Here is a 25,798-nt window from a genome sequence, read left to right on the forward strand (position 1 = left end):
AATATTCGCTGGATGAAATAAGAAAGCAGTGTTTGCTAAATGCATATGTATTCTGTAATACATTGTCAGTCACATACGAAAGGGATCCAAATAAAGACTGGTTTTTTTTACAAATATATACTGTGCCAAATAGGAAGACACTATATGTAAAATATAATCTGGTCCTCATAAACAGACTTGTAAAAAAACACACACCGGTCCTCGTAAAGCTGTTTGCTGTCTTTATGTAGTGTGTAAAAATGGTCTTCATAACTCTTGGATACGGGACATGTGCGGTCCTCATAAGGGGGTTATGTCAGAAAGTCTCAAAACTATTCCCATAATCGTTTTTTGAAAATCTGATATAACTTTCATACTGTCATTAAAGTATAAACATAAAATGTATGATCATTTTGATTCTCTGATGATCAGAAAGGGTGGCCCTCATAATGTAGGTTTTTTTCACTGGTCTTCATAGAGTGATATAAACGTGTGTGTGTGTGTGTGTGTGTGTGTGTGTGTGTGTGTGTGTGTGTGTGTGTGTGTGTGTGTGTGTGTGTGTGTGTGTGTGTGTGTGTGTGTGTGTGTGTGTGTGTGTGTGTGTGTGTGTGTGTGTGTGTAGGTGTAGGTGTAGGTGTAGGTGTAGGTGTAGGTGTAGGTGTAGGTGTAGGTGTAGGTGTAGGTGTAGGTGTAGGTGTAGGTGTAGGTGTAGGTGTAGGTGTAGGTGTAGGTGTAGACAAAGGATGGGGACATGGGAAGAGCTCTGTTAATCCTGTGAGAAAGTCAACTAATCAAGTTCTCAGTCAATAGTAGAGTTAAACACTGGTTATTCCAGACTGTTAAAAGCTGTCGGCAGACTCTGCAAAAAGCTTAGACCAGGCTCTTGGGGTAGATAATTTCTGACCAGAAAGAGTTGAAGTAATTATACTATAGAGGGTTAACCTATCTTTTTAAATCCCATTATGTTCTGCCAGATTGTTGTATGCCCATAGTATATTTCTTCAGTGTGTGAGATCAACACCCAGGTGAACCAGTGTGATCAGATCAACTCTCTGATATTTTGTTGGGTCCTCACCCACAGGTACCACCAGTGGCCTGCTTCATCATTGGACCCACACCATACTCACCTAGTGTAGGTGGGCTGGACACGTTTGTAAGAGTAGCGCTTATAGTACTGCCCAGGGTCTAAGTGTGAGTTAAAAATTGCCTGCTGGATCTGAATCTCTTGTTTAATCAGAAGGTCCTCTGGCAAGGTTAAAAACAGTGAGATGCCACCGGAGAAGAATGGCCCTAGACATCTTAGGTAGACACATTTCAGCCGTTTTAATGCCCAGTGGGCTAGTCGGCTTGCTTCCTGACCGGTAAGTGTAATAATCCCTATGTGGTGGGGCTGCTAATTTCAAACAATCGTACAGGTCTTCATACATAAATTCAGTAAAGCATGCAAACAACTATGCAGAACACTGATTAGGTCTCGCCTACACAGCGCGCATGCGCTGCTTAGGAGGGGACCTTGTAGAATCGATCAGCTTTTTGGGCAAAAACTTGCACGTTTTGCATTGCTTTGAATTGCAACGTGTGCACGTTTGGCGTTTCCCTTGCGGGAGCGAGCTTTGGCGACATCTGTTTAATTATCTTGCAAACAGATGGTGCTACTGCTCACTCCCGCAAGGGAAACACTATGTGTGTATGGGATGCAGGCCGTGTCAGTTGCCTTTGAATTGGATGTGATGAAGCAAGGTAGAGAACAATATTTTGTTCAAACTTGCGAAGTTAATCTCTCATAATTATAACAGAATTAACAAGCATGTGGTGAAAATACTAATCAACATAGTATAAGAAATTTTTGCAACAGAACACGCGGGTTAACTAATGTGCTTTCATGTCGCAAACGCAAAGAAGAAATAATAAATTAACCTTGTCTATTGTCTTTGTCAATATTAAATGCGGCTGTTAAACTAATGGTATGTGCTTATTTTGTGTGCTTATGTTGCGTCTTTTCTGTGACAAAATGCATAAAAGAGTTCCTAAGAGGAATGGTAGATATAAAGCTGCTTATTTGTGCTTCAGCTAGGTAACATAATTAATGGGGTTAATTAGCAAAGGGGGTGGGTAACAGAATGGGTTTCAATTCTTTTATTAATTGATGTTTTGTGTTTGTTTAATAATAGTTTCTGAAGTGAGGCCTAGAAGTGGTTTGGCAAAAAGAGTCGCAGTTGAAAACTTGTCCAGAGCAATGCTTTGCACATGCGCAGCTGTGAAGACTTTTACTGCATAGTCATCATAATTTGGAAAAGCAGACATTCAGCTGAATTAAATGTGCGCTCGGAGAAAAGCTCAAGGACAGGAACTTGTTATGACTGCCAAGGCTAGGAAGTGAATTTTGAAACTCCAGGAAAAAGTATCAATCCTGAGGAAGCTAGAAGACGTTAAAGTGAGAGACAATAGGGCTTATGTGAAGCCTGAACTTGGTCAAAATCGGAGGTGACCTAACAGTGGACTGACATGGCTCAGCCAATGACAGGATCGGATTTTCATGAAGGAATGCAAAAGTTGTTAGTTTAGTTAGAAAGAAAGGTATAAAACCTGACCTTTGGAGTGGAGCAAAAACTCTTGCGGCTTGCCATTCCTGATTGACGTGACATGCTGTTGGACTTTTGGCGCACGTGAGGACAGCAGACTTAAATGATTTTTCCTTTCTAGGTGGAGAGAGAATTAGTCAGGGAAATAGATTTAGGGAATGGAAACTGTTATTTTGCTATTAATTCATGATTTTGAACTTTCTTTAAAGTGTCGGTTTATTAATTCTTTTCCTCACTAAAATGCTGCTTTCTTGATTGCTTATAAAATAAAGATTTTAAACGTAAATGACTTTACCTTTCTGAATAATAAAATTAATAAAAATAGATTTGAAATGACAAGCTGGTCTTGTTTATTCATGATCTAGTTACCATCAGTTGATTCAATCGCCTTAGTGGCTTGATAAATAATTGTTATATGTTCAAACCATGGTAAAAATAGATAAACTGCAGTTGTATATATTTTTGTAAATAATATGTAGATAGTTTAATTAATCAGGCCACCTGATTCAGTCGCTCAAAAATTGTCTCATTGGTGTTATGGGCCTACAAATGTGTTTCATGATTAATAGTGAGTATTGAGGTAATAGGTGGTGATATTGAGACAGTTTTTCAATAGGAGCGCTGGATCAGATGCCACGCCGCACGTTTCCTGGAAGCATTAACATATGTAGCAGAAATATCTCCACAGGAGGCCTTGAACCCACGGAGCTAATTATCCAGTCCTGCTAGAAGCAGTTGGCGCCGCTGCTCACAATTAGCGCAGTTGGGGGGTCCTTTTGCGTCTGTTAGCTTTTTGCGATAACAATGTTGTGGTTAGAGATTACATCTCGGAGGACAATGGGGGCCTGTAGTGCAGGCCCTTCTCCCTTCCGCTCTGCCCCACACCTCGCCCACATTCTTGGCCTAGCACCATGTTTATTATCTTCTTTCGGATTAATGATGCTCCCAGCCCGTGCCTTACGGGCCCCTTATTCCCTTCCGCGTTGATGAAAGAAAGGACTTTGAGCCCGAATACGGCCCATCTCCTGGCAGGAACCCTATCCGAGATGCAGTTGGAGCCGGTAGGCGTGGATCAGGGCCTGTGGTATAGAGTTCGTTGGTTCCTGGCATTACCTTCCCTGTGCCCGGAAGCCGGTCTCCAGCCCCTCCACGGCACTTCTCTTATCTGTGTCATGCAGGCTCTGGACATGGCTGGTGTTTACTGGAACGTCTCCGTTCCACCTTTACTGCTGTTGATATTTCATTCAATCTGCTTCTGGGCTCAAACTAACGTCGGATAATGACAGCTGACTAGCAGGAGCGGAAGAAAAGTCCTGAATGAAGCCAGGCTCCAGTGCCCTCCACACTGATTAAACGTTTGCAGCATTTCTTGGCAGAAAGAATGCGGCCCAGACTTCCACTTCTTGTAGTCATACTTTCGGCTACTCTCGCTCAAAGTAAGCCTTCAACATGTGTCTCCTTCCTAGAAACAGGAGCCGTCCTGCCGATCTCGTTATTCTGTGCTCTGGTCCACCCTTCCTTTATTGAGTCTTTTACTTGATGGGTTTAGTTCTTCTGCATGGGATTTTTGTCACTTGTAAACAAAAAAAAAATACATATATGAATATATATATGTTTTTACCTCAGGGACCAAAGACACTGTTCTAACACGAACTGCGCTGCCAAGTTGCATAGGTCCATGCTGATGCCTGCTCCAGTCCAGGTTTTTTTCTGTGAATTTGTCAATTTTAATTTAAACCCCAGTTCTTTGCTTGTGGTATCCAGAGAATGGGAACGGCATTTGATGGGGAAAGCATATCAGCCACCAACTTTGCACCAGTTTTGGTAAGAGTTGAAAATTCATCTCTTTAAAAAACACTGCATTACCAATCACAAGGCATTAACCCATATGGACACGGAATGTTATGCCCTGGTATTCGGATTCCTCGTATACATGCATGCCTTAAAGTCTATCATTAGCACTGGGGATCCATGGCCACTTTGCCTCTCACAGTTACTGCAGTGTATCCCATTTCTACACTAGGTATTTGATACAAGATATGTGCTGCTGGTTGATTAAATACTTGATGTCTCCCACAACACAATGCTTTACTAACTTCCCCAGCTGTGTCACTGATGAAATATGAGCACGCGGTAGACTGGTGACTTCTTTGCTCTTCTTATACATTGTCCTGCTGGCGCAAGAAGCAAGCAATGCGCAAAAGTACTTAATTATTTTAATTAAGCTTGTTGCAAGCATAATCATCTTTGCCGTCAGTATCAATTATCAGGAATTTTTTGCGGTGATGGATGCAAGTGATGACGATTCCAGCCGGCCATAAGTGATAATGCGCCATGCTCGGGCTGACACTCCATTGGACTTTGCCGGGATGTTCTAAATACTCCTGGGCCTGTTACCCAGAGAACTATCTGTCTATGACAAAAGCCGGGCCTACTGCATATTTGTTTCTGCTTCCCAAAATCCAGGGCTATTTTATTTGTAAACCTCATCCTTCAACTAGCCATGGTTTCTCTGGCAGACATTTTGGAAGCTCGGCGTGTTAACATGCTAGGGAACCATGAAGACACTGCTTCAATATTTGCAAGCTTTTTATAAAGCCTTTGAAATAACAAGCATTGGCATAGCCAATAGGTCTAGCTTTTAGGATCTTATAAGTGTTTAGTTATCCAGCACAATATCCTTGGTGCAACAACTTCAACTGTTGCATGGCTTGACACTTATAAGGTCCCAAAGGCGAGACCGATTGGTTATGCCAATGCTTGTTTTCCCTACTTATGGTCTTAAATGGGCTATATATCTGTTAGGGGGTGAGACAGTCCCTGTAGTCACACATTCATCAAGGGACTACATCCACGAACACACCTACTTCATACCCCGTAACCCCATATTGAGTTCCGGGGAATCAAGTAGCATGCCCACCCACCCACAGTAGGTCAGTAGAGTGTGGGTCCGATGATGCAGGACACCGGTAGTACCTGTGGGTGAGGACCCAACAAAATATCTCAGAGATGTGCTGATTACACTGATTCACGCAGGTGTTGATCTCACACTCTGAATAAATATACTATGGGCCACCCAACAATCTTGTGGAACATAACTGGATTAAAAAAGATACGTTTACCCTCTATAGTGTAATTACTTCAGATAGTTTAGGAGGCTGAGGGTTCTTACTTAATTATAGCTTCTAGCTCCTCCATAGTGTTAGTCCAGAAAGAGTTGAAGTCTTCACAGGATTTGAAGTAATAAACCTAAAGTGGATGAGAAAGTGATCTGACCAGGTAACGTGTAATATTCCCATATTTAATTGTCCTCACTGGAGAAAACAATTAAGTATAGATGATGACTTGCTTGATGTGTACCACTATAAAAATGTTGTACCAGGCCTAATGATGCTCATGAATGATAATCAGGCAACAAATCGCCAAAATTAGGGCAAGTTTTCAGTGGACGGTAATAAAGGATACCTACAATAACGTAAAATGAATAAAGAGAGACAAATTTATTGTACCAATTTGTAAGCGATATCATTTTAGATTTTGCCGTGTAGCCCTGTTTTCTCTTACATCCCTGCAGATCTTCTATTACTGTTTTTCTCTAGCTTCATTTTTTTTAGCATGTTTGAAAAAGAGAAATCAGCGGGGCCCATAAGATGTAATAGGATGGCTTATTATATTTTTATTGTACATAATGAGATGAAATGGATTTTATGATAAATTGGCTGCTAGCATTCTTTTTATATCTGGATTTATGAGGCTATTTTTGTTATGTCTTTATGATCTTATGCCTAAAATCGAATAAAGAATTTTGACTTGACTTGAAAAAAAGAACTACAGAAAAGCCCATGAGCTCAGCATGAGAGAAAGAGCTTAGAGCTATCCATTTTATAAAATAATGTTCCTTTTAAATTCTAGCCAACCCGCTTCCTCCTTTCTTAGGGGGTGATAAATGACAAGCGTTGTAGCCCTGTGGGCAAGTGTCTGCTATATCTGGGTGAAAGGCAGTGTTAATCCATGACTTCATAATACATAGATTCTTTCTCTGCTTATGGATTTCAGTCTTAAATTTGACCAAAGAATAAGCATTAATCGAAACACAATGAAAACAGTTTCTTTCCATCTTAGCTACACTGTCATGTTGGAAGATTTTTTTTACAATTATTTGACCGCAGGTAATTTCCCTGTATATGGCTCGGTTTACACAGTTCTCTTCCATCACTCGCACTTCTATATTTCCAGAAAGTTTAAGGAGCAGACTCGCAGCTATGATTTCCAATACTGAGCTCCTTAACTAGATCATTCTTTGAAGACCACTGACTGCAAAGTCTGAATTTCCACATGGCTGGCAAGGTGGTTGGGTCCGGAATCGTAGTCTTTTCTTTGGTTTTTTTTGTAGCCCAGGTGGGTGTCGGCGTCACCCCTCTGTGGGTGTATTTCCGGTGACGTCGGCATGCTTCCTGCGGAAGCTCCCACTCTTGGGCGCCATCTTCGGATTCTTTTTTCCGTGTTTGTTCTGTTTCTGAAGTTATGGCAATGTTCCATTAAGTCATTGTTACTTTTAACCTTTAAGGTGTTTAGTTTTAGTATTTGTCTCTGTTTTTACCACCATTTCTCTCTCCAGCCTCATCTTTCTGGCGGAGGTGGGTGGGTTCGCTAGTGAATCCAGAAAGATCTTCAAGCTGCAAAACTATACCAACAGGTAAGAAAACTATTCGTTTTGCAGCGTGAATCTTTCTGGATTCACTATGCTGTGCATAGATTTTGTAGCGGTTTCTCATTTCTGTGGCGGCTGGGTGGAAGATGAGCGTTGGTTATTGAATATGTGTTGAAGCACCTTTTGTCCGACTTGTGCTTCCCTGTTCATCTGTATATCCACGCAGTAGTGCTTCGTGAACGTGTGCACCGAAGCCCATGTTGCCGCCAGGCATATGTCTTCTATGGGTGTGTTAGCCAGGAAGGCTATTGTGGCACCCTTTTTCCTAGTGGAGTGGGCACGTGTCCCCTCTGCTAGTTCTTGTCCTGCTCGCTTGTGTCAGAGCTGTATTGTTTGTGCGATCCATCGTGCAATGGACTCTTTAGTTACTGCTTTTCCCATGAAATTGTTGGCGAATGACACAAAGAACTGTTTTGTTTTCCTGTGTCCCTTCGTTCTCTCATTGTAGTGCATGACTGCCCTTCTGGCGTCCAGGATGTGCAGAGCTCGCTCTGCGCTAGTGGCTGGTTTTTGGAAAAAGATCGGTATCTGTATAGACTGGTTCATGTGGAACTTGGACACCACCTTTGGCATGAAGTGTGGGTCTGTTCTCATCACAACCCTATCATTGTGTATTTGTATGTAGGGTTCTTGTAGCGTTAGTGCCTGAAGTTCGCTTACTCTGCGTAAGGACGTTATTGCAACCAGGAAAGCTGTTTTCATTGTTAGCATCTCTAGGGTGGCTTTGTGAAGTGGTTCAAAAGGCTCTTTCATGAGTTCCGTTAGGACTATGTTCAAGTTCCATGCAGGTGGTGGCACCCGTTTTGGTGGTGCGATCCTCTTCGCTCCTTCCAGGAATCTTTTCACCACTTGTGTTGTGAAGAAACTCTTGCACGTTTCTCCTCTTGTGTAAGCGACTATCGCTGCCAAGTGAACTCTTAGCGAGGATGAACTAAGGTTCCTCTCCAGCAGGTGCGTGAGGTACCTTAGCACTGTGGAGTCCTTCATTTTATTGTGAATCTTTTCTCTTCTGCACCACATTGTGAATCTTTTCCACTTCGCAACATAGCCCTCCCGATTGCTGGGTTTTCGTGCCTCCCGAAGAACCCTCAGGGTGCTTTCTGGTAGTTTTAAATGTGCAAACTCTATGTCCTCAGGAGCCATGCCACCAGGCTCAGGCTCTCTGGTTCTGGGTGCAGCACTTCTCCGTTCTGCATGGAGAGTAGGTCTTTTCTTTTGCCGAATCTGTGGGGTGCACACTGTCATCTCCATGATCTGCGAGTACCATGTCTGTCTGGCCCACTGCGGTGCGACCAGTATCAGGGTCATGTTGCTCGTTCTGCATTTGCTGAGCACTCTGTGCATCAGCGGTATCGGGGGAAAAGCGTAAGCAAATGTCCCGGACCAATCTATCCATAGGGCATTCCCCAGGGATCCCTCCTCGGGCTGTCTGGATGCGAAGTTTTGGCATTTTGCATTCTGGCGTGTGGCAAAAAGGTCCACTGACGGTGTTCCCCATCTGTTGAACAGCCACCTTGTCTCTTGTGCATTGAGCTTCCACTCGTGGGATGCCGATGTCTGTCTGCTGAGCCAATCTGCTTGTACGTTGTCCTTCCCTGGTAGGTGTATGGCTAGCAGGTCTATCTTGAGTGGGATGGCCCATCTCCATATCGCCTGTGCTAACTTTGAAAGCATGGTTGACTGTGTCCCACCCTGCTTGTTGATGTAGAACATTGCTGTGGTGTTGTCGGTTTGTATCAATACCTTGTGTTTGTACAGCCTCGCTTGAAAAGCTTTCAATGCAAGGAAGATTGTCTTCAATTCCAGGTAATTGATGTGCTTGGTCGCATCTGCTGGCGTCCACAGTCATCTCACTTTGAGTTCCTCCATGTGAGCGCCCCATCCTTTCAGGGATGCGTCTGTGGTGATGGTCACTGTTGGTGTTGGGGGCGTTAGAGGCTTTCCCCATGTTATGTTCTCCATGTTCCACCATGTCATTTCCTTCTGCACTGAGTGCGTTACAACCACTAGATCTTCCCAACGACCTGTAGCTTGTGACCATTGCTCCTGTAGCCATTCTTGAATGGGTCTCATGTGGAGCCGTACATTTGGTACTAGGTGGATGCATGATGCCATCATGCCCATGATCTTGCTCGCAGTCCTCACTGTCCGAGCTTGCCCCTTCTGGTAGAGCCGAGTTTCTTTCACTAGCGCTCTCGCCCTCTTCTCGCTGGGGACCACCTTGCCCTGTAAGGTGTTGATCTGTGCTCCCAGGAAAATCTTCACTTGTTCCGGTTCCATTGAGGATTTCTTCCAATGGATGGAGAACCCCAGGTTTATGAGCGTGGTCGTCACTGTTTGTGCGTGCCGCTTGCATCTCTGGTATGAGTTTGCTTTTACTAGCCAGTCGTCCAGGTAAGGATATACGTGTATTCCTTTCCTTCGTAGGTGTGCTGCGACCGCTGCGAGGCACTTTGTGAAGACCCGTGGTGCTGATTTTAGCCCGAAGACTAGTGTTATGAACTGGTAGTGGTTTTCTCCGATGGTGAATCTGAGCATATGCTTGTGCTTTCTTTTCATTGGGATGTGTAGGTAGGCATCCTTGAGGTCTATTGTGACCATGAAGTCCCCGATTTGCAATTGCGGGAGCACCTCTTGCAGGGCGGTCATTTTGAACTTTTGCGTTCTTATGAATCTGTTCAGGAACCTTAGGTCCAGAATGGGTCTCATAGTTTCATCTACTTTTGGTACCAGGAAGTACGCTGAGTATACACCTTTGTTCCTTTCCCTGAAGGGTACTGGTTCTATGGCCTGCTTCTGCAGGAGCTCCTTTGCTTCTTCCTGAAGACACTCTAGTTGTTTGTTTGCTAGTGGTCTTCTTTTTGGTTTTCTGCTTGTTGGCCTCCCCTCCAACTCTATGCAGTATCCGAATTGGATGATGTTGAGAATCCATTTGTCTGATGTGATTTCTCTCCATTTTTGGAGGTAAAATCTTAATCTTCCTCCCACTGGTGTTATGTGGTCGTAAGTTATTAGTTTGTTTAACGCTTGATCCCTCTGTACATGCTGCACCCTGGGATCTTTTCTGTGGGTGGGCACACGGAGTTTTTTGAAGTCACTTAGAGGCGGGCTGCTGACCCCCTCTTTTATTCTGTCCATGTCCATTTCCTCTCCCTCGAAAGGACTGGCCTCTTGGCTGGTACTGCCAGGACTGCTTATGCTGACCATGCTGAACTTGTGTGTCTGCCTGGTGCGTTTGTTGGAAAGCCTGGTGTGATATACTTGGCTGGTTTCCACCTCTCCCGCCGGGTCTTCGTGACGGGGTGCCCTTTTGCCACCTCTGAACTGCAATGCTCCCATGGACCTTGCCGTTTCGTTATCCTTTTTCAGTTGGCTGAGCTTCTCATCAACTGGTGCTCCAAACAAGGTTTCGCCATTGAACGGTGTGTTCAGGATACTGTGCTGCACCTCGGGCTTGAAACATGAAATCCTGAGCCAGGCGTGTCTCCTCTCAGTGATGCCCATCATCATGAGCCTGCTGGAGGTGTCTGCTCCATCCAGGGCAGTCTTGAGGCAGGAATTTGCCGCGTTCTTCCCTTCCTCCACCAATTTCTCGCCCTTTTGCCTGGAATCTTGGGGCAGGTCTTTCACCAACTGACCGAGCTCCTCCATGATCTGGTACATGTGCCTGTTGATCAGGGCGTTGGAATTCGCCATGCGCCAGTGGGTTGCGGCATTCCGTTCAATCCTTCTGCCCACCAGGTCCATCCTCTTGCTTTCCTTATCTGTAGGTGGCCCAGAAGTAGTGGGCACGTTTGTCCTCTTCCTTGCTGTGGCTGTGATGATGGAGTCTGCTGAGACCGTGCCCTGAATGTAGGGTGGGCCCTTTGACGAATGTTTGTATTTTTTCTCCGTCCTGGGGGTGACCGCCTTGCATGTTGCGGGCTCCTTGAATGCTTCCCTTCCCTGAGCCAAGACGCTGTCGAGCATGGGGAGGTACTGGCTCTTCGTTTCGGTGGGGAGCAGTGTCTCTAGAAGGAAGTCTGCCTTCTGCTGCTCTTCGTCGAGCTTTAGCCTGAATGCCGCTGCGGCAGTCTTTATCACCGAGTTGTATGCCCCGATGTCGTCCGGCGGCGAGGGCCTCGAGGGATATGTGTCGATGGCCTCCTCTGGGCTTAAGGTGTCGACATCCAGATAATCCACATCTTGTGTTTCAGAGGGAGCAGACCCGGGGTCCGTCCTGCTGTCCTCTTCCTCCTCATAGTCGTAACTATAGTAGGGACTCTCTTCCTCTTCCTGGTTTATTTCCTCGACGTCAGCTGCCTGTTCCTCGGCGTCATAGTCTTCCTCCTCGACCACTTCTACAACCTGTGCCTTGGTTTTGTGGGGGATTGTGTAGACCTTCATCTTGGCGTCGAATTCCTTCTCCCGCTGCAAGATGCTTTCCAATTGGGCCTCGAGGCGCCTTTTCTTTTTCTCCATCTCGGCCGCGTGTTCCGCGTCGGATGGCTCGGCCGCTCTTTTCGGTGGTTGGCTCGGCGCCGAGCTGATCCTCGGTGTCGAAGGCTTCGTCGCCGAACTGGATTTCGTGTCTCTGGTGGGCGTCGACCTCGAAGGTGCCTTAGGGTCCATCTCCCTCGACGTCGAACGATCCTTTTCGGGAACGTTTTTCGACGACTTTCGCTGTTCAACAGCCCTCGGCGCCGGGGACTCCTTCTCAGAGGGTCCGCTGGGCCTGGATACAGCAGCAGCCGCCGAAGTTTTCGGCGCCGGCGCTTTCGAGGTCTTGCCCTCGTTCTTTCGAGACTCAGAGTCTCTCGGGTGTTTAGGGGCCGTAGAGTCTCCTACCTATCAGAAGTCTTGGTATTATCGGTCTCTACGACCGTGTAGCCGTCGTCTTCGTCATGAGGGATGGAGTCGGGGCTTTGCCCTGCAGGGTGGCGTGCGCTACCCTCTGCCTCGCTCTCACACGAAGGGTCTTCGGGGTGAAGACGTATTAGGCGTTGCAGTCCCTGCTCCCGTGGTCGACCGGTAGGCAAAGGTTGCAAACCGGGTGCTCGTCCTTCTGCGCGTACTTGTGGTGGCAGTTACGGCAGAACTTGAAGGGCGTGTTGTCCATCTTGAGCGCTCAGGGGGCCCCCTGGTTGTGCGTTCGTCGACGGGCGTCGAAGTTCGCGAAGTTTTCTCCTTCTCCTTCGTCGGCCCTTGGTTGATGAAGTCTCTTGAAGTCTTCCGAGTTGTTTTCCGTCCAATTTCTGTATTCGTCGTCTACTTTCCCCAAAAAATGTCTGGAGCCCAAACGGGAACGATCCAGACCCGACCGCGGAAAAAAGAATCTGAAGATGGCGCCCAAGAGTGGGAGCTTCCGCAGGAAGCATGCCGACGTCACCGGAAATACACCCACAGAGGGGTGACGCCGACGCCCACCTGGGCTACAAAAAAAAAAACAAAGAAAAGACTACGATTCCGGACCCAACCACAAGACCGCGGAATAATGCACAGCATAGTGAATCCAGAAAGATTCACGCTGCAAAACTATCTATTCTTGTAAGCTTTTGGTAAAGGATATCCTTTCCACACTTGAATGTGAATGGACACTGACTATTTTACACAAAGATGCCTAAAGGTTTGATTGTCATAAAATCACCCCTTCCCTCCCCCCAACCACTCCTTACTAAAAATCAGTACAGAAATAAACAATAAACGTAAAAAGCACATCTTCACAAGCCACCAGAAAAAAGACTAGCAAAGGCAGAATGAGAGTTGATGTGTTCATGAGGCATCACATAATAGTAGTTTTAGCCATGAAACATTTTGAGGTTCTTAGTTAATAACCGAGGGCATTTTGTGCAGAGAAACTCAGCATGCAAAGGAAAGGTCCAACTTTAATGTAACTCGCGTATTTACCTTTACAATTTCACTCAGGATGTCAGAGGAGAAAAGGTTACTTCATTTCACTAATACTGCAAAAAGCTTATATCAACAATAAGCAAAAACAATGCTCAAATAAATAAAGTTGACAAACAGTGGCTTAACATCCAAGGTCTCTTAAAGAGGGTCATCAGTCAGGTTCACCATGCTACATCAGGGCTTCTTTAAAGAAGGAAATTCAGCTCAATCGGAGGATTATAACAAAGCAGGCAATAAAAACACCCTACAAGAATCAATGTTGGTTTTTCGCTTTCATGTATTAATTATTTGTGTGCTTACCCCCAACAGGCATATTTTTAAGAAAAGGAGCAGTAGTGTAACTTGCCTGCTTTGTTACTTGGCTTGCTTGCTTCTCAGTAAAGTGCCGGTGCTGGCTGATTCTGTGAAACAGTTCTCCCCCTTCCATCATCTCCATTACAATTAGTAGTCGGGCCCTGTTCAAAAGCATTTAACTACGTCAATTTTGAAAAATAAATTGAAAATGTGATGGCTGTTACTACTCTAAAAAAATGTACATTGATTGTTAACACTGCAGGAAGGTGCCTAATTTGCTTTGGAAAAAAAACAAGGTCTTCTGCATCTTCACGGTGTGTTTCAAGCAAATAGGCAGTAGAACATAGTCATGGTACACCTTCATTCATGGTGCCTTAAAAGCCCATGTCGGAAGTTTTACCAAGTCTGCCAACTGGAATAACAAAAAAGTGACTGTGTGGCACTCTAAGGAGGGACTAGATTGGAAATACTACAAATTAGAGCACATCTATGTTCAACAGCTTAACATATCATGAATTAGCAACTACAAAAGTACAATCTATTTTTCCTGGCACTAAAATTTCAACTAAAACAGTTGTCTATGGTTCCAGTAATCTCTTCCGCAAAAGGACCACAAAGAACTGCTGAAACAGTGTGCTCACAACACCAGAATTTGGTAGTGAAATTTGAGACAGCACCTCTATCTTTATAGATCCAATGTACTATCCTATCCATGGGTATTTAATAAAACCGCCCAACGGATGATAAATATTTCAGCAATGAACCTAATGGATTGCACACCTTTTCTTTCTTGGTCCATAATGCTGCTGCAATGAGTTCCTCGGTAAGCTTAGCAACGATATATGCTACACACACTAACTGAAAAAGCTTCCAGTGCTTCTCTGGTTCAAATAAATGTCAAAAGGTTTGTATTTCGGGAGAGTACCAGAGTGATTGGGAAAAAAAGGGATTGTCGCATTTGGAGATACTGAGTAACAACTATCTCATGAAGCAAACATTTATTTTGAAATTACAAACTGCTGAAAGCAGTACGAAAACAAATGTTCCTAATTAAGAATCTCTAGGGAATCCAAGCACCCAATTAGCATGTTCTACTGCTCGGGCTCTCATTAAAGAAAAGACTAACAAAGCAACTCATGCATTGTATCAGTTTGAATCACTGCGTGCCAGCTGTTGTTTAACATTCTGGCAAAAGCGCCTTTTCGTTTTCTTTAAGTCCACCAGTCTGAGTTTGTGCTGCAAGTTCATATTGATGATGCTGTAGATCCTTTGTACGTAGATTCGTTTCTAAGTCTTAATATGTGTTTAATAGTCTATTTCAAAGTACACTGCACCTCTAACTACAAACTCAAGCAAAGCCAATGCACAACCGATTGTAAAATGAGTGAATGTAATCTTCACAAAAAGTGAAAATAACTTAGATGTGCTTTTAGAATTACTTTAAAAAATGGATGGCAGCAATAAAAAAGGCTTGGCAAACAATCTGATCTAGGATAAATAACTAGCATGTTGCAACACAAATACTATTCTGCTGTTAAATCTTTGGGTTGCACAGTTATTCTGAACATTCAATTTATTTTAAGATCAAATTAAAACGGATCTGAATGACAATCTAAAGAAATTAAAACAATTATGGTATGGCTAGTGCCGAGCCCATAGGCCCTCTAGACCTTGGCATATCAACAAAAACAAAAAAGGTGGACTAAATCTGCCCACGCAACCTTACCTTGGACTAGATTCGTGGGGAAACTGCACACTGTTAGCATAAACGTCAATAATTTGAACAATATTTGAATGAGTGGCACACATCATATGCAGACGTACCTTAAAGAAAATGGAAGAAAGGTTACTGTACAAGATGCAGAGCAAGAAACAACCTTTTCAACTGTCAGCCCATACGATTTCACCTTCATTTTAATATAATTGTAGTAGCCGTGGACAATCAAAGAAGTAAAATACAAAGACATTTAAAATGGCATTTTAAAGCATTAATATGGAAAATAAAGGAACAAGCAGACTAGTGGACTGGAAGCAATTCAGGACCCAAGCGAAATGGGGAATTTTACTTATCAGAAAACATTAAGGCAGAACAATGAACATTGGTTTCTTTCTTTTTTTAACTTCAAATCAGTAGAAAAAACAAAAATGTGTGGCATTTTCTTTTTGCCTTTTTTATTGTGGAGGAAAAACTGATATCTTGATCATCCTTCAACGTTAGCATTTGCAATAATTTTTAATAAAAGTATATTTTTGTATGGTTATGTTATCTTATTTGAAAATTTTGTTAACACCAACATGTTCAAGGCTTATGATGCATTTAACATTCCGCAAAAAAGTTAAAAATGAAAAAATCCGGCAACTGCCACTGTAAATTTCGGTTTGTATTCCAAGAGATGCGAATCTGGAGTCTATTGTTGGCTATCTTACAAAGCTATAGATCTTGTGAGCAAAGGCCTTGTTGAGGACTGATAATACTCTGGTTTGTACTGTAGACTCAAGTGAGGTGACTGATACTACTTCAGGGCAGACTAAGAACAGTTATGGATCAAACGTTGGATACAAGTAGGGGAAACTGATCAAGAGAATAACTTAATAAAAATGTAATAGATAAAAGGCATACAAAATAGGAAAGGGGAGCCAAAACACCAGAATGCGGAAAAGTGGCAAGAAACAAAGACTGCAACAGTAATCAAGTTTAAAGTCAAGATGTAGCTTGGCTATGAACAGAAAGTGGCTAAAACAAAATTACCTAAATGGAGGAACAAAACTAACCAGATGTCCTTCCATTCATTGTGTTAATGCACAAAAAAGGTGCGGATAACTGGTATGATTATTAATGGCCACTACTAGTCCGATTTGTCCCTTGTACCATGCAGAATATTAGAAACTGATCTAATAAACAATGACAATCCCACCATCTACACTAGCAATCAAACTGAAGCCTTTGGGTTGCAGGGACATACGTCATAGCACCAGCAATTGATAATTGTCTAATTTGTCAAAAACTGCTTTCGATTACCAATTTTAAGACACGCTCTGCACAAAATACATAGAGCTAACAACTTCCCCAAACATTCTGGTCAAATGTCCTCATGCTCAGATTACAAAATGCATTTAACAGACCATTCAGTCCAAACTGAGCACTAGTAATGGCATTCAATGTAGACTGACCACCAGGTGGAAGTTATACAGACGGCAGGTATGGATGTCAAACATGCAGTAATGTCATAGTGGTGTCTGAACATTACCCTTTTTAGCATACCAAATTAATACTCGCGAGGAACATTGGGGCTGCAAGCAGTATGCACACAAAAAAAACTATCTCCAAGGATCTACCTTATATTCATAGGCCAGAAGTCATGCCCGACAAAAGTGCACAAACACATAAGCAACTACATATAGAGAAGGTACAGCCATTGAAACATACTCCATTTCTGGTTCTTTTTTATCAGAATATTAACCATATAATTTAAACATAGGAGCCACTTAACGTGACCACTTGCCTGCCCAAACTGGCAAGTATAAGGAATATATAATCACTTATCCCCTTTGCATGTCATCCAACATTTCAATCAATTAGCATTTGTATAGCGCAGCACTGTCACCCCTTGGGGTATCAGGGCGCTGTGGATGAGACATCTCGGTCAAAGAGACAGGTCTTGAGTTATCGGTGTCCTGCGGAGAGGGCAGAGACGCTGGGTGGTGAGAGGAGGGAAACTGCGGGAGGAGGGGAACGGTGGGAAGAGGGAAGAAACGAGCAGAAGGAGGCAAAATAATCAAACTAGCAGAAAGAGGAAAATAAAGGTCAGAAACTAGCAGAAAAGGCAAAACAGAGGTCAGAAAAGAGAAGAAAGGCAAAATAAAGGTCAGAAACGAGCAGAAAGAGGTCAAATAGAGCTCAGAAAGATGCAAAATAGAGGTCAGAAACGAGCAGAAAAGGCAAAATAAAGGTCAGAAAAGAGCAGAAAGGCAGAATAGATGTCAAAACGAGCAGAAAGGCAAAATAGAATTCCGAAACAAGCAGAAACAAGCACTGGCATAGCCAATAGGTCTCGCCTTTGGGACCTTATAAGTGTTTAGTTATCCAGCACAATATCCTTGATGCAACAACATCAACTGTTGCATGGCTAAACACTTATAAGGTTATAAGGTCCCGAAGGCGAGACCTCTTGGCTATGCCAATGCTGATTAACAATGTAGGCTGGGGCAGGTATAATGCTGCAGTACGCTTCTGTTGCATTTGCGTAGATGATAAAATCAATTTTGTGATTGGACTCCACAGTTCTTGCCTGCTCAAAATGAAGACTTGAGTTTTAATCTTGTATTTCCTCATTCGATTAATTGTGCGACCGTGGGCACTGAACTGTAATGCGTTTTCCAAAATAACTTCATTTGTCAAAAATTATGAGCACTCTGGAAGAGCCCTACCCCTCAGAAGCGCTGTGGTTGCATTAATTGGCGCTTAATCACTTCAACCACTGAAGGGTGTCTGCAGGTGTGTGCCAAGGGAGCGCGCAAAAGATTATACATTCCAGCAAACCACGCTCACAGAAACACCACTGCCCCCAAAAGCACAACATGGATTTAAAAACATCGTTCATGAGGTGTAATAGATGGCTGCTTACTAAGTAACATTGGTAATTTATGAAGCACAGTTTCACAAACTGACTGCGTCGTGGCACTTCTGTAATGGGTGCCATGCATTTACCTGCGCGGCACGCACTGAGAATACGGGGTCTTGTGGTGCAGATGTCAACCGTGGGAACAGGAGAACTGGATTTGATTAGTATATGGTGTCCACGGGCCTAACGAAGATGGCCGCGTAGACCCTCGGCTCCGCCGAGACTGTCTGCCGGCCCCATCATCCTCTTATCTATCCTGACCCCCAAGCCTCGCAGCTGACACCGGAGGTTGAGCGGAGCGCGTACAGCCATCTCCGGAGTCCCGGGGGCGTCGTGAGCCGGAGTGGCGCCTGCCGCGAGTTTGGGCCTGTGTGGACGCTGGAGCCGGGGACTGGGGTTTGAGACCAGGCCGCTCCTGAACGCAACAACGGTGGCCCGAACCGGAAGTCACCGGCCAGGTCCGCCAGAGTGGAAATCACGGCGAAGGCAGGCAGCCGTATAGAGAGCCGCGGCGGCTGCTGGATAACACGCAAGAGGAGAGGCTGGGGGCCCGGGTCCTGCGGGGCCCTCTGGATCACCGGAGGCGGGCGGACAACATCCTGGTCTACAAGGGGGGGCGGGGGGGGTGAGTGATGATCGGGGGCGCGTGCAGTGCCTCCCCCTCCCCCCCTCCCCCCCCCCCGAACTTTCTATCGAGGCCACTGTGTAGCAAGCAACTGGGAGAGACCAGGTATTTTGGGAGCCACCCTGTGTGAATCAGAGGTCCCGGTTCCCTTGCTAATATGCTGAACGGGACACTGCGGCAAGCGGGCATGCCGGGTGAATGAGTCGTTTGGCTGGGAGCAGACGGAAGTGCGGTGGCACATCCAGCATTGTGTGTATAATCGGCCCTTGAGAGCGCTCATAGGTGGAGGTGCCCTGGTGTTGGTGGCGATTGATTGGAACTGGGCGGCGGAGTGTGCGGATGACTCCCCCCTGGTGGGGGACTTATTTGAAATAACCTGCTGAGGGGTGTATCGTACCTGGGACCCTGGAGCAGCGTGCTCGCTGGCAAAGGTGGACTGGACTAAAAACCAAGTTGTCCTGTGCACATTACATGCAATGGGGTCCAAGCAAGATGGGGAGAGGCACTCCTCTAGGGGGGGGGGCAAAGTCACTAAAACGGTACAGTCAAACAAGCTTGACCGTTATACTCTACCGAACGGTTCGCCGGCCGGTCTGGGGTCCTCGACTGTCACAGCTGAGGGGTCCCCGGATCAGGCGGGGGGGATGTCACGCTGCATGACATTATGGCTGCCATAGATGGTGCTAAATCCTCCCTGGGACAGCAAATGGTAACACTGGACGCCAAGCTGGACACAGTCTCCATTGAAGTTAACCTCATAAGAGCAGACCTCACTAAAGTTAATGAGAAGGTCAAATCACTTGATATTAAAACTTCCAGCCTGGTAGATGAAGTGGCCCAACTGCAACAAGACGTACGTGTGCTTAAATCCTCCCATGATCTAACAGAACGCAAGCTGAACGAATACGAAAGTAGGGCCCGGTGAAATAACGTTCGTATTTTAGGGGTGCCCCGCTCCGGATCTATTTGTGGAAGACCTTGTCCTCAAACATCTCCAACCTAAAGGCCTTCAGCAAGTTTTTCACCATCGAGCGTGCCCACAGGGGGGAGGCCAAGGCCTGGAGCCCCGCCGTGCCCCATGATCGCCAGGGTCCTAAACTTCAGAGATAGAGACACTATCCTGCAAGCTGCAAGATCCGGGGAACCTATCCAGTATGAAAATGCTACCCTTTCCTTTTTCCCGGATTTTACGCAGGCGGTCCAGAAGCAGTGACGTAACTTTTTGGCTGTTAAGAGGAAACTGAGAGAGAAGGGGTTGACATACGCCATGATGTTCCCGGCACGTCTAAGGGTGGAGCTCAATGGGAGGGTCTGGTTTTTTGACAACCCAGATACTGTGACAGATTGGATAGACAATCTCCCTCGAGACAGAACGGGAATACGAGACCAATCAGAAGAGCAAGAGACAGTGGAACGTGAATAGTACTGTTTACAATTTTGATGTTTGACTTGAATCTGTCAGGTATCAGTGACCGTAGGGCCATAGAACTGCCGTGAGACTCTATGGTGGTTTGGTGTGTTATTGGGAGTAGGCGCTTGGGGGGGGGGGGGGGGATTCATTTATATTAGGAAGGGGTCTGGGATGGGGGCGGTGAAGCCGAACCTTCCCTCCTTTTTTTCTTTCTTTGAATCGTTAGGGGCGACAGGCACTCTGCATCTTCAATGGGCAGTTTGAAGCCCAGCGGGCAGGGCAGCGGGTGATATTTTTTTAGGGGGGGGTTGGTTTATATGTTGATTGGTTTGTTTGTTGCATCAACACAAAATCCTGTTTCAATAGACAAAATGAGGGGGCGCACTGGAAGTACCGGGTTGACGATTGTGGGTAGTGAAATAAAAGTATTAAGCTGGAACGTTAACGGGTTAGGGGATAAGATCAAACGAAGTGTAGTTCTTCAATTCCTTAAACAACAGGCTCCGGATGTGGTCCTCCTTCAAGAGACGCATCTTATTGGGAACTCGTGCAATGCTCTGCACTGAATGGGGTACAAGTTGATCACACACTCCGGGTTTACGTCAGGCTCAAGGGGAGTGGGTATCTTGATTCGTAAAACATTTCCACTGGCAGTGTCATCCACATGGGAAGATGGAAGGGGCAGGTATATTGGAGTCACAGGCATGTGGGAGGGACAACATATAAAATTTTTGTCTGTCTATGTTCCCCTGGGGTTACAAGGCACAACACTGGCAGATCTGGGGACGGTCCTACTTTCGCTCCCTGAGGGGTTATTACACTTGGGAGGCGACTTTAATGCAGTCGTATCTGGTATGATGGACAGGTATCCCCCACGGGAAACAGGGAGGACGATGCGGTGGCTGCCTGACTTTATAGACGCAATGGGGCTGGTCGATAGTTGGGAGGTTACTCCACACAGATCAAAAACAGTATACTTTCCACTCGGGGGCACATGATAGTCTCTCACACCTGGACTACTGTTTGGTCCCCGCTGTACAAGCTTCAAACATAGCGGAGGTTACACATTTAGCCAGAGGCCTATCAGATCACTCTCCACTTTGGATTCACATTGTCATAACCCGGGGCACGACGGGAAGGGTGGCTCCAATAAATCCATGGTATTTGCGCAATCCCAAGACCCGCAAAGACCTCCTCTCGAAGCTAGATGACTACTTTGCCAACAATGTGGGTTCAGTGTCTTTGCCTGGATCCCTATGGGAGGCCTTTAAGGCAGTTATCCGGGGCTATGCCCTGTCTGTGATAGCGGGAACTAAGAAGGAGAAGCAGAGGGAAGTTGTGGAGTTGGAAACTAATATCAGCAAACTGGAGGGTGAACTGTAGCAGGAAGTGACGCGGGCTAAACTTCACCAGCTGAGCCTAAAGCAGCATGACTACAGGGCATTGGTCACCAATGGAGCTAAGACTCTTGGTAGGGAGCAACAAGGTAGATTGTACGAGCTGGGGAACAAGGCAGGGAAGCTTATTGCATGGCTGGATAAGAGAGATTGGGCTAGCCGGTTGGTCCCTGAGCTCCTGACGAAGGGGGGGAAGCGACTTACTGAATCGCAGGAGATAGTAAATGCATTCGCGGCGCACTTCCAGGCTGTATATACATTGGCTTCCTCCTGCCCGGAAGCTGATTCCCACTTATTGCTCCGGGATATACAACTCCCGTGTCTTTCCCTTGATGATCGGCAGTTTATGGACAGTGCGACGAGATTGCCCTGGCCATCCGTTCGTTGAACTCCGGTAGGACACTGGGCCCCAATGGGCTGCCTATCGAACTTTATAAGCTCAACCCTGATAAACTCGTGCCTTAGGAAATGTTCATAGAGTCCAGGGACGCAGGGATTCTCCCTATAGATCAGAGAATTGCGTCAATAGAAGTGATCCATAAGGAGGGCAAGATTAAAACAAGCTGTGCCTCCTACAGGCCCATTTCACTCCTCAACGCCGAGACGAAGATTTTGGCCAAGCTCCTGGCAAATAGACTGGTAAAAGTCATCAGCGGTCTGGTACACCCCGAACAATCGGGCTTTATGCCCCATAGGAACACTGCCTTAAATTTGCGCAGACTGCACAGGGTGTTGGCCAGGGCTCACACTCTACAGGAGCCATCTATAATTGCGTCACTTGACGCAACAATGGCATTTGACACGATAGAATGGCCTTACATGTGGGCAGTTTTGGCGAAGTTTGGGTTCGGCCCTGGGTTTATCGGAATGGTGCGTCTGTGTACTCGGAGCCACTGGCTCAAGTAGTAGTGAATAATAGAGCTTCGGCTCCCTTCTTGCTGGGACGGGGCACCCGTCAGGGCTGCCAGCTGTCTACCCTTCTTTTCTCTCTGGATCTTGAGCCTTTGGCCGCCTGGATACGCTGGGAGCCTTCGATCAGAGGTCTGCAGTGGACCCCTGAATGGGAGGACCGGGTATCACTGTACGCAGACGATATACTGCTTTATCTGACCTCTCCGTGTAAATCTCTCAGTGTGGGTTTTGATGTCCTGGCTTCCTTCGGGAAAAACTCGGCGCTTTCCATCAACTGGGAGAAATCCTTGCTGTTCGTATTGAAGGGGGACCCCCCCTGTCCCGCCAAGAAACAATCCCATACAGGTTAATAAAGAAGGGTTTAAATATTTGGGGATTTTTGTTTCACTGGATTCCTCGCTTAGGTATACTCGAAACCTTCTTCCTCCTCTCCAAAGACTCAAGAGTGATGTTTCCAATTGGAAGAAGCTTCCTCTCTCACTGTTGGGTAGGGCAGCCCTCTTTAAAATGATGGCTCTCCCCCGATTTCTCCATGTCCTGCAAAACACCCTGGATGTCGTGCCATCTAGATACTTTGGTGAGATAAAGAGCCTACAGTGGAATTTGTTGTGGGAGGGCAGGCCCCGTATTGCTCTACACAAATTAACACACTCCTGGTATGACGGAGGCATTTCTCTCCCGGGTATCAAGAGATATGATGGCCGCAATCAATCATGGCACTTATGGCCGGATTGACGACCCTGGATATGCCATGGATAAATGGTTTCTCCCTGGGGGTAGGTATAGCAGAGCCCTATATTCTCGACCTAATAGACTGGCATTGACAGGGCCGACTAAACACTCGGTCAAGGTTTGGCATGTGGCCACGGGTGCATTGGGCTGGAAGAACAAGCTGACTATGGCCACCCCGCTGTGGGATTCGGAACAATTAGGCTCGCTCTGGAAGACGAAAGGCTTTGACAAGTGGGATCTCATAGGAATTTCCACGATTAAAGATATCTGGGGCAGGGGGGGAATTAAATCAGTCAAGGACATGCAGGTAGAATATAAACTTGCGGAGTCATAGTACTTCCGTTATGGACAGATTTGTCACTCCCTTCTCTATGTGCTTACCGGGGAATCGGAGCCACCAGAGGCGTCCCCCCTGAAGGACAGGATACTAGACGGGCACCTACCTGACAAAACTATCTCCTTGATTTATAAGAAATTGATCAATCACAAGTCTGACCCTCTGGAGGTGCTGAGATAAATGGATGCAGGATGGAATAGAGCTGGATGAGGAAGATTGGCAGACAGCAGTGTCCTCCCCTAAGGAATTCGCAATTCCTGCCCGCTTGCGATTGGTTCAGCTTAAGATTCTCCATAGGATCTACATCACGGGACCGAGGCTGGTGCATATGGGACTCTCAGACAGGGGGCTATGCAAACAACAATGTGGTCAAGTGGGCACCTTTATACATATCATCTGGGAATGTGAGCTCATCAATACATATTGGCGCAATATACACGATACCATACATAAAGTACTTGGGGTCTCTCTTTCACTAGAGGCGAGGAGGTGCTTACTTAATATCTGGGAGCCTACTGATTTGAATACCTCACAGACGCAATGGGCTACTTTGGGATTAATGATTGCTAAACTAAATATGGCTCAATTGTGGGGGGCTGGCCAACCTCCCACCCTGGAAGTGTGGGAAAACAATTTGGACTGGTGCATGTTTAGGGAGAAAACTGCATATCTTGCGTGGGGATGCCCTCGAAAATGGTATTTGATTTGGGGGCCTTGGAATAGCTACAGAGGGGGAATTTATACACCACCCCTGTCTGCCACTTTGGACGACCCCTCTTCTCCTTGAAGTTCCCATATAATCATGAACATTGTTTAAACCTTTGCCCCCTGATGTATACCCGGCTGCTTTATTTGACCCTCTGTAATATGATTTAACTGATGCTTTTTCAATAAAAAGAGTTATAAAAAAAATTAGTATATGGTGCCCAATCCTGGACGGTCGCCTGTGCCTCGGTTTTAGCAGCAGGAAGTGGAGGTGCGTAGAAAGAGAACAAACCCTGGTAAACCGTGGAGCATCAGTTACAGCGCTAAAAAAGGGCAAGTTTGGGGTTTAAAGTACCATATAAAACTAAAGTTAGATGTAATAGTAGGAGGTGCACATGATGTCACGCCATGCAGCTTACTTCATTGAGCTCAGATGGAAGGAAGACGGAGTTGAACATGGGGCGTACACATGTGCATTTGTGTGGATTCATAAAGCACTGATAAGCCGGAGACTCGGTCTTCAACAGGCGCTCAACAAACGAAAATAATTTACACACATGATATGTCTGCGGAAAATCGTGTTACAGAACCCCTATAAATACAAACTTCGCAGGCAACTGTGAAGCGACTGCCACGCGCAGGATAAATAATATCCTAGCTGAAATAATGGCTGACCGCAAAAGCAAGGGCATTGTAGCGCTCTACACTTTCAGCCACATAGCGAGTGAATGGGTGAGTGCAGAAGAAAGGCTCAGCGAGAGAGGCAGATAGTAGAATAAAAAGCAACAGGTGAAAGAGGAGGATACCTTAATGGTAGGGGAGAATCTTACAGGCTGCAGCAGTAGGGACGTCAGAGGGGGAGAGAGAGGCGGAGGGGTGCATGGTTGGGGAAACGGAGAAATAAGTCGGGTTCCAGGAGGAGGGAGTGATTTAGGACGAGGAAGAGTTATGAGAGAGAAGGGGAGCAGGAGGTAAGCCCGCGAGAGGTGCGCACGCGCTTGGGAGAGCAGTCTTCCCTTTTCAAGCACTCCACTCGTGCTTGTGGCGCGCCGCTGCTCGCTCCCGCAAGGTGGATGCCACCACGAGTGCAGTGCTTGAAAAGTGAAGACCAATGGCTAAAGGCCCTCCTAGAGCAGCGCTTGCACGCTGCCTAGGCGAGACCTAAAAAGGTAGAAAATAAGCAAAAAAGGTGACAGAAAAACATGCAGAAAATGAGCATATGAGGAACAAACCGAAGGCAGCAGAGGGTAGCGAACTATGGGCAAGATGGACAGGAGAACTGTCGGAAGGGGAGCTGGCACGAGGACAATTTAGAAATGTTTAGTGTTTTACATCCAACCCTCTACTTTGATGATCCAATGTTTAATGAGTAAACCTTTTTTGTGTCACATTGACCATACTAAGGCTCACTGACAAATTATTTTAGCTAACCGGTTTCTTTAAGTCACTGAAGATTGTCTAATTTGCTTTCAAGTATTCTGAATGATAGAATGTTACATTGGGCTCTTTAAACCCACATCAAGCAGTTCTTCTTTCCTATGTATCCCAGGATGAACGTAATCATTTGTTCCCTATAATTTCTTCTCTTCTATTATTAAATAT

At 45.7% G+C, this 25,798-nt stretch overlaps 1 protein-coding gene across 4 annotated transcripts in view; it reads right to left on the bottom strand.

The window, feature by feature from the left end:
• MAPKAPK5 (MAPK activated protein kinase 5) overlaps positions 1–25,798 on the bottom strand; it is a 631,170-nt gene that overhangs the window by 377,348 nt on the left and 228,024 nt on the right. For 2 of the 4 annotated variants that reach the window (XM_078667433.1, XM_078667432.1), the window contains exons 4-5: positions 15,182–15,279; positions 13,508–13,616 (exon numbers count right to left, since the gene is read on the bottom strand). In XM_078667433.1, the coding sequence (XP_078523559.1) occupies positions 13,508–13,616; positions 15,182–15,279 (207 nt within the window). The remainder of the gene's footprint in view (positions 1–13,507; positions 13,617–15,181; positions 15,280–25,798) is intronic. The other 2 variants (XM_078667435.1, XM_078667434.1) reach the window with 1 other exon arrangement.

The sequence above is a fragment of the Lissotriton helveticus genome, chromosome 11 (assembly GCF_964261635.1).
Source record: "Lissotriton helveticus chromosome 11, aLisHel1.1, whole genome shotgun sequence".
NCBI lineage: Eukaryota > Metazoa > Chordata > Amphibia > Caudata > Salamandridae > Lissotriton > Lissotriton helveticus.